General features: G+C 53.0%; 1 protein-coding gene across 2 annotated transcripts in view; it reads left to right on the top strand.

The window, feature by feature from the left end:
* Nucleotides 1–751: 751 nt before the first annotated feature.
* HNF1A (HNF1 homeobox A) overlaps nucleotides 752–9,064 on the top strand; it is a 24,368-nt gene continuing 16,055 nt past the window's right edge. For both annotated transcript variants that reach the window (XM_017872099.1, XM_017872098.1), the window contains exon 1: nucleotides 752–2,157. In XM_017872099.1, the coding sequence (XP_017727588.1) occupies nucleotides 1,832–2,157 (326 nt within the window). In that variant the 5' untranslated portion in view covers nucleotides 752–1,831. The remainder of the gene's footprint in view (nucleotides 2,158–9,064) is intronic.

Raw genomic sequence — 9,064 nt, 5'->3', positions numbered from 1 at the left:
GTGTGTGTGTGTGTGTGTGTGTGTATGTCTATATCATTGCATAGTCGAGCCACATTTTATTTATTCATTCATCAGGTGATGAATATTGATGTTTTTTTCCACTTTTTGGCTCTTGTGAATAATGCTGCTATGAGCATTCATGCACAAGTTTTTGTAGAGACATCTGTTTTAATTCTTTGGGGTTTTGTATTAACTTTAATTTTAAAATATATTGCATAAAAATGTTATTTACCTTGGTGACTGGGTTTTTTGGCGCTCCCTTAAAATTTGCACCTGGGGCTGCCAAGCATGGTGGCTCACACCTGTAATCCTAACACTTTGGGAGGCTGAGGTCGGTGGATGGCTTGAGTCCAGGAGTTTGAGACCAACCTGGGCAGCATGGCAAAACCCCCTCTCCACAAAAAATACACAAACAAGGCCGGGCACAGTGGTTCACACCTGTAATCCCAGCACTTTGGGAGGCCGAGGTGGGCGAATCACTTGAGGTCAAGAGTTTGACACCAGCCTGGTCAACATGGTGAAACCCCAACTCAACTAAGAACACAAAAAAATTAGCCGGACGTAGCGGCGTGTGCCTGTAATGCCAGCTACTCCAGAGGCTGAGGCAGGGGAATTGCTTGAACGTGGGAGGCGGAGGTTGCAGGGAGCCGAGATCGAGCCACTGCACTCCAAGCCTGGGTGACAGAGTGAGACTCCGTCTCAAGAACACACACATATACAACCCAAAACACACACAACACACACACACACAATCATCTGGGCGTGGTGGTGTGTGCCTGTAGTGCCAGCTACTTGGGTACTTGGGTGGTTGAGGCAGGAGGATCACCTGAACCCAAGAAGTCAAGGCTGCAGTAAGCCATGATTGTACCACAGCTCTCCAGCCTGGGTGACAAAGTGAGAACCTAGCTCAAAAAAAAAATAAATAAAAATAAAAATAAAAAATTTGCACCTGGGGCAAGCGTCACACTCATCTCAACTCAGTCTCACCTTGCAAGTCTTGTGCCTTGCTGGCTGTGTGACCCTGGACAAGTTGCTTAACCATTCAGAGCCTCGATTTCCTCCTCTATAAAATGGGGATAATCTCTGTACCTACTCACAGCTGGCAGCGGAATGCGATGCAGTGAATTCGCCCTTACAGAGCCAGCACTGTTCTTAGCACATGGTAATCTTCACATATTTTTTCCCACAGGTGGGCTGGTGTCAGGCCGGGAGTGAGGTGGAAGAGTCCCAGAATGGCCGTGAGCGTCCTCTGCCCTTAAGAAGAGCTAGCCCAGCTGTCCAGAGCTCCCTGCGGCGGCTGCTCTGGTAAGCAGCAAGCATTTTTGGCTCTCCTGTCTCAGCATGATGCCCCTACAAGGTTCTTTCGGGGGTGGGACCCAATGCTGCTCGCCCGATGGCCTCCCTGGCTCCCAGCACCTTCCATCCCAGCTGCTCAGGGCCCCTCACCTGCGCCTCCCCCACCCTCCCCTCTGCCCACTCCCATCGCAGGCCATAGCTCCCTGTCCCTCTCCGCTGCCATGAGGCCTGCACTTTGCAGGGCTGAAGTCCAAAGTTCAGTCCCTTCGCTAAGCACACGGATAAATATGAACCTTGGAGAATTTCCCCAGCTCCAATGTAAACAGAGCAGGCAGGGGCCCTGATTCACGGGCCGCTGGGGCCAGGGTTGGGGGTTGGGGGTGCCCACGGGGCTTGACTAGTGGGGTTTTGGGGGGGCAGTGGGTGCAAGGAGTTTGGTTTGTGTCTGCCGGCTGGCAGGCAAACGCAACCCACGCAGTGGGGGAAGCGGCTAGCGTGGTGGACCTAGGCCGCGTGGCCCTGTGGCAGCCGAGCCATGGTTTCTAAACTGAGCCAGCTGCAGACGGAGCTCCTGGCGGCCCTGCTCGAGTCAGGGCTGAGCAAAGAGGCACTGATCCAGGCACTGGGTGAGCCGGGGCCCTACCTCCTGGCTGGAGATGGCCCCCTGGACAAGGGGGAGTCCTGCGGCGGCGGTCGAGGGGAGCTGGCTGAGCTGCCCAATGGGCTGGGGGAGACTCGGGGCTCCGAGGATGATACGGACGACGATGGGGAAGACTTCACGCCACCCATCCTCAAAGAGCTGGAGAACCTCAGCCCTGAGGAGGCGGCCCACCAGAAGGCCGTGGTGGAGACTCTTCTGCAGTAAGGAGCCCTTCCCCGCCCCAGCTCCCAGGAAGAGCCTAGAGGGGCCCCCTCAGCTCCGAATGAGCCCCCCTTCTGAGTGGAGTCCCCATGAGCTTCAGCCTTTAGCCTAGTTGCTGGGAAGGGGGACAGGGTCCATGAGAGCACAGGGGTCCTTGCTTGGAGGGTTGAGCCTCCAGCCCCTGAACTGCTCCTCTGCAGAGTCCCAAATCCCCACGAGCTGAGGCCTTCAGCCCAGTCCTTGGGCAGGAGACATTTCCCCGGGGGGTCTAAGATGGGAGAAAAAGCAGGTGAGTTCACAACTCAAATGCCTGGAGAACTGGGGGTGGTGGTGGAAATGTTTAGCCACTAGGATCATGTATACTCTCCAGACCCTAACTCCTGCACTGAGTCCTCAGCGGGTAGGCTCCGGGGGCCAGGAAGCACTGCCAGGGAGGAGGGCCTGAAGCTGGGGTTTTGGGGGCTTCCCTGGCCTCCTAGGGACTCATGCATTTAGCCAGGGAAGCCCAGGTCTTTCTTACCTGAGGCAGACAGAGCCTCGAGGTGGGAGCTGCTCCCCTTTCCTGTGTGGCCACAGGCACCCCACCTCACCAGCAGGCGCCATTAGAGGCTCCCCGTTCTACATTCCCATCCGCGGGCGGACTCCCCGTCTCCTGGAGAACTGGGTGGGTCCTGAGCTCGATGCCTCCCCTCTCCTCAGCAGAGCTGATCTAGTTACTAATTACCCACATGCTTCATTATTTCTCTTTTGTTTTATACATTTATAAACGGCAAAAGGCTCTGATAAGGTCTGTGATCATTAACTTGTGGAAATGGTGGCCTGGAAAGATCTGGGCCAACCCACCTCCCACCTAGTGGGGTGGGGACGGGGTATGGGGAGAAGGAAGGTGGCCTGGGGGCTGCAGGGGCCACCCCTCCCCAGGGGCTCCCTGACCTTCACCCTACAGCACCTGCTTGGGGAGGTTCACTACTTCCTGGGCACTGTGCTGAGGTTTCACGGGAGTAATTTCCCTTCACGGTGAGAGAAATCCTGGGCAGAAGCTATTAGTGACTCTGCTTCACAAATGGGGAAACCGGGGCTTAGAGCGGGGAAGGAGCTGGACTAAGTTCACCCAACGGAGGCCCCAAACCTACTCTGTTTGCTGCTGTCAATTGCTATGACCAGGGGCCCGAGGCCTGCAGGGGGTGGCCACTGAGTCAGAGAGACAGCGAGTCCCAAAGATGCTCTGAAGGGACCCATCTCTTTTCTGTCCAAGGTCCTGATCCCAGCTGGGGTGGGGGAGGGCTGGTGGATTCCTGCTTTCCCAGAGGCCTCAGGGAGCCTCCCGAGGGCCTGGACAGGGGCAGGGGAGCAGTCAGGGCCCCCTGACTTGGCAGGAAGAGGAGGGCAAAGGACTCTAGAGCTGCAGGGGAGGGGCAGAGAGTCAGGCATCCCAGACCCAGGGTGAAGGCAACTCAGCGGGGTGGGGCTGGGCCGGACCTGCCCAGGGCCCCACATGGGATTGGGGGCTTTGGGGCGAGGGTGGGGGCAGGGGATGCTTTCTTACCTGAGTGAGCTCTCTCGGTCAGCAGCCCCCTTTGGTGGGATGGTGGGGTTGGGGGAGCCTTGATCCACAGCATTTGAAGGGGAAGCAGAGGTCCAAGTGCTTCCTAGGGACCAGCAGAGACCTGGAAGCTGAGGCAGAGAGTGTAGAAAGAGGCCATCGGGGGAGATGGAGAGAGAAGCTGGGAGAAGCAGAACGGAGGAGCCAGGGGGGCGGGGGCTCAGACCCAGCTGGGAGAAGGGGCACGGGAGAGAATGAGGTGCCCCAAGCTTGCAAGGAGGCTGGAGTGCTTCCCGCCTGCCCCGATTGGGTTTTCTTTAATGCTAACAGCATGCTATTTACTTTCCATTTAAATTTGAGATGTTGCTATAAATTATCAACCAGCTCCTTGTTCCTGCAGAGTTTATAACTAACTACCTGGGTTACTTATTGTTCAGGTAACAAAAGGGATCGGAAAACGCCCTGAGTGAAAAAAGTGGGGCCTCCAGAGTCAGGGTCGGGGAACGGGCCAGGGAGAAAGGGGCGGGGGACCCCTGTTGAAGGCCTGGGCCATCGGGGAGGTTGAGGCTGGGAAGATGGTACAGAGGCGGAATGTCTAGTAGCAAGCTGTTTCCTGGGAGAAGTCAGTGTCTGGGAAGGAGCTGGGTGGGTCCTGGGTCCCAGGTCTCCCCGGGGTGGCCCATGTTTGTGACCACTGCAGGAACTTGAGCTCTTTCTTCAGATCTGCCCCTTAGTTCCCTGAGTGAACTTGGGCAAGTCTGTTCCTCTCCTTCTGCCTTAGTTTCCCTTTCTGGCCAAGGAATAAAATCCAAACTCCCTGCCTTGGTTTCGTTCCCCTCCCTCCACCCCACCAAATTCCTGGATTTCTTCCCAGGTCTTTCTCTTCCTCCCTGCCTTTGCTGTAGCCATTTTGGCTTTGCTGTTCCTCAGCACCCCAAGCCAATTCCCACCCCAGGGCCTTTGCACATGCTCTTCCTGCTGCTTGGAACCCCTTTCCAGATCTTCCCATGGCCGGTTCCTTCTCCTTCACCTCCCTGATTGCTCCATCCAAAAGGGGGCCCCACCCCCCATCACTCTCTTCCACTGCTGTCGTTTACTTTCTCTGGTTCCCTGTCATGACTTGTGATCATCTGATTTATCTGTTTGTTTTCTATCTCCTGCCGTGAAAATAGCAGCTCTTCAAGGACAAGGCCTGTGTTGCCTTATTCACCACTTGTACCCACATCCTGCCCAGTGGCTGATGCACAGCAGGAATGAGTGAGTGACTGGGATTCTCTGAGGCCCTGAAGATATCTACTGCCCTGTTGGCCAGGGTCCAGCAGCCTGAGATGTGGCCAAGGGAGAAACTGGGACCCAGGGTTCCTTCCTGGGTGTCCTCCCAGGTCCCTTCTGTCCCTGATCAGCTCAAACCCCAACCTGTTTCTTTTTTGTTGTTTTTGTTTTTGAGACAGAGTCTTGCTCTGTTGCCCAGGCTGGAGTGCAGTGGCATACTGTACTCCGCCTCCTGGGTTCAAGTGATTGTCCTGCCTCAGCCACCCGAGTAGCTGGGATTACAGGTGCGCACCACCATGCCTGGCTGATTTTTTGTATTTTAGTAGAGATGGGGTTTCACTATGTTGGCCAGGCTGGTCTCGAACTCCTGACCTCAGGTGATCCACCTGCCTCGGCCTCCCAAAGTGCTGGGATTACAGTCGTGAGCCACTGCCCCCGGCCTTCAAACCCTAACCTTGAAGTGCTCTGATCCTGCCCATCAGGCAGGATCAGGGCACCGAGACCCAGGAAGACAGTTGCTAAGGGAGGATAGAGGATCTGACACCCCGACAAAAGCCTGACTGCCTGCATCCTAATCCCAGCTCTGCCCCTTTCTAGCCTGAGCAGGTGATTTTATTTTTCTGAGCCTCAGTTTCATCTGCAGGGTAGAGATGACAATAACCTTTGTCCATAGGGTAAAATGGCATGGAACTTGTAGAGTACACATGTAGTAAATGCAATACACAGCAGTTATTATTAGTGATCCCATTTTATAGATGAGCAAATTAAGGCTGAGAGAGGCAGTGCCTTACCAAACGAAACTCTTCCGAAGGACTAAAGGCAGGCCAGGGCTTGGACCTGGGTCCTCCTACCTCAAGCTCCATACAGCAACCTCGAGGTTGCACTTTTCCCAGTCATTCCTGCTGTTCAACTTGACCATCAACACACTTCCATATAGTGCTTCGGAGTTCATAAAGGGCTTACAAAATGCGCTAAGCTAATTTTTCCCTCCCCACCATCTCTGAAGTCTGAAATATCATTAGCCCCATTTCACAGATGAGGAAACTGAGGCACACGGAGGTTAAGCAAAGAATCTAAAGCCCCCACACTGAGAAGTCAGCTCCCCCTCCAGATGTGGGGATGAACACCACAACCTTGCATGCCCTGAAACTCCAGGGGCCAGAGGGCAAGAGGCTCAAAGCCTTGAACATTCGATTGACCCTGGAATGGGTAGGAGAGAGAGGAGGAAGATGTGGGCAGGTCTTCACCTCTCCTGGGCTCTGCTGTGTGGGGTCAAGGGTCACCAGGGCTGCATTGTTAAGATGATGATGATGACCATATTATTCCACAAATTCAGCACTTACTGTGTGCCAGGCACTGCCCTAAGTTCATCCTCCCTATTTGAAGCTCATTTAATTTTCCCAGTAGCGGTGTGAGGTAGGGGTGGATTTTCCCCACGTTACAGGGCTGATGTGGGTCATACAGGAGCACATGCGGCTAGGTTGCAGTGGTGGGATTTGAACCCATGTTGGTTTGACTCTCAAACCCATTAGAGTCAAAGCAGGAGATGCTTGGAGACTTGGTTGGCCTCTTGGTTCTTTTGTTTGTTGTTGTTTTTTTTTTTTTTTTTTTTTTTGAGATAAGAGTCTCACTCTGCTGCTGGGGCTGGAGTGCAGTGGCACAATCTCGGCTTATTGCAACCTCTGCCTCCCGGGTTCAAGTGATCCTCCTGCCTCAGTCCCCTGAGTAGCTGGGACCACAGGCACATGACACCACGCCCAGCTAATTTTTGTATTTTTAGTAGAGACAGGGTTTCACTCTGTTGGCCAGGGTGGTCTCTAACTCCTGACCTTATGTGATCCACCCACCTCGGCCTCCCAAAGTGCTGGGATTAGAGGCATGAACCACTGAGTGCAGCCTTGGCCTCTCAGTTCTGAGCTAGGACAGTTGGAGAAGCTGCCCTCAAAAAGAGTCAGGCCCTTGGAGACTGTGTGTGTGTGTGTGTGTGTGTGTGTGTGTGTAAGAGACACACAGACAGATAGAAGAAAGTGATAGCAAAAGAGTGGGGGTGGGGAGAGAGAGAGACATTGATTCAGTAGGTTCTAGAAAAAAGTGGCACAGGAGGCTTCTCCCAGAAAAGGGAAAGTCAGGCCCCCTTGGCTCTCTGTCTCCTAACTGGCATGTAAAATTCACTTTTTTGTTATGGATTTGTTGCCCAACTCTACTAGGAATTGTTTAAAAGTGGAACATTCGTATCAGCTCACTTCAACAGTTTGCTTTCCATTTTCACATTCAAAAGCCTGTCTTCTGTTTCTAAGATATTCGTGCAGGGTGGCTGGCCTTTGTTGTATTTTCAAGTTCAACTTAAATTTGACCTGGTATGGGAGAAAGAGTGAAAGAGAAAGACAGAGAGAAAGGGAAAGAGAGAGAGAGAGAGAAAGGAGAGAGAGAGAGAGAAAGGAGACAGAGAGAGAGAAAGGAGAGAGAGAGAGAGACAGACAGACAGACAGACATGGAATCAGATGGACAGGGGCACATAGCAAATCTTTGGTTTGAGCCCAGGAGAGGCTCTGGTGAGAGGAAGACTGACCCTATTCTCTTTGGGGGAGAGAGAAGGGAAGGATGGAGGAAGGGAGGACACAGGAGGACACGGCACAGGAGGGTGATGGCTGCAGATGGGGGAGGGGAGGCATCGGGCAGCCTGGCTCTAGGATCAGATAAACATGTTTGCCACGGAGCACCAGGCTGGACTTTGTACTGCCCTTCCCAGAGCTCTGACTGGCAACCAGAGAAGCGGGGAGGTGAAGGAGAGAGGATTCTAGGAGCCCAGGAAAGAAGGGAGAGAGAGAAGCTGGGGAGAGGCCTGTGGGGGGGTTCCTGGAACATGAAATATTTTTCAGTCCCAACTAGATCACCTTGCACAAGTGACTGCGCCTTTCTGAGCCTCAGTTTTCTCCTCTGTGAAATGGGCACAGCGTCTACTTCATAGGGTTATAAGATGTAAGTGGGCAGCCCTCAGCACGGTGTCTGGCTCACAGTAAATCCTCAAGAAACATGAGTTTTCAGAATTTTTTTTTTTTTTTTTGAGACAGGGTTTCACTCTGTCGCCAAGGCTGGAGTGCTGTGGCGTGATCACAGCTCACTGCAGCCCCAACCTCCCAGGCTCAAGAGATCCTCTTGTCTCAGCCTTCTAAGTAGCTGGGACTACAGGCTTGTGCCACCACACCTGGCTAATTTTTCTACTTTTTTGTAGAAACAGAGTCCCACTGTGTTGTCCAGACTGGTCTCAAACTACTGAGCTCAAGGAATCCTCCTACCTTAGCCTCCCGAGAAGCTGGGACTACAGGTGTGCACCACCATGCCTGGCTAATTTATTTATTTTTTTATAGAGACAGTCTCACTATGTTGTCCAGGCTGGTCTTGAACTACAGGGCTCAAGTGATTCTCCCACCTCAGCCTTTCAAATAGCTGGGATTACCAGCATGAGCCACCATTGCTGGTTTACAATTCAGTTGTAAATATTACATATGCCAAGGCAGGAGGATCGCTTGAGCCCAGGAGTTTGAGACCAGCCTGGCCAACATAGCAAGTCCCTGTCTCTATCAAAAAAAAAAAAAGAAAGAAAAAAAATACAAAAATTAGCTGGGCATGTTGGCATGTGCCTGTGGTCCCAAGCACTTGGCAGTCTGAGGTGGGAAGACCAATTGAGCTCAGGAGTTTGAGGCTACAGTGAGCTATGATCATGCTACTGAGCTCCAGCCTGGGTGACAGAACAAGTAGCCTCTAAAAAGAAAAACAAATACATAAAAATAAATATTGGCCAGGCGCGGTGGCTCACACCTGTAATCCCAGCACTTTGGGAGGCCAAGGTGGGTGGATGGCCTGAGGTCAGGAGTTTAAGACCAGCCTGGCCAATATGGTGAAACTCCGTCTCTACTAAAAATATAAAAATTAGTTGGCTATAGTAGCCCGTGCCTGTAATCCCAGCTACTCGGGAGGCTGAGGCAGGAGAATCGCCTGAACCCGGGAGGCGGAGGTTGCAGTGAGCTGAGCTCGTGCCACTGCACTCCAGCCTGGCCACAGAGCAATGCTTTGTCTCAAAAAATAAATAA

The sequence above is a fragment of the Rhinopithecus bieti genome, unplaced genomic scaffold (genome assembly GCF_001698545.2).
Source record: "Rhinopithecus bieti isolate Rb0 unplaced genomic scaffold, ASM169854v2 scaffold_6776, whole genome shotgun sequence".
Classification (NCBI taxonomy): Eukaryota; Metazoa; Chordata; class Mammalia; order Primates; family Cercopithecidae; genus Rhinopithecus; species Rhinopithecus bieti.
This window is presented reverse-complemented; position numbering and strand designations above follow the sequence as displayed.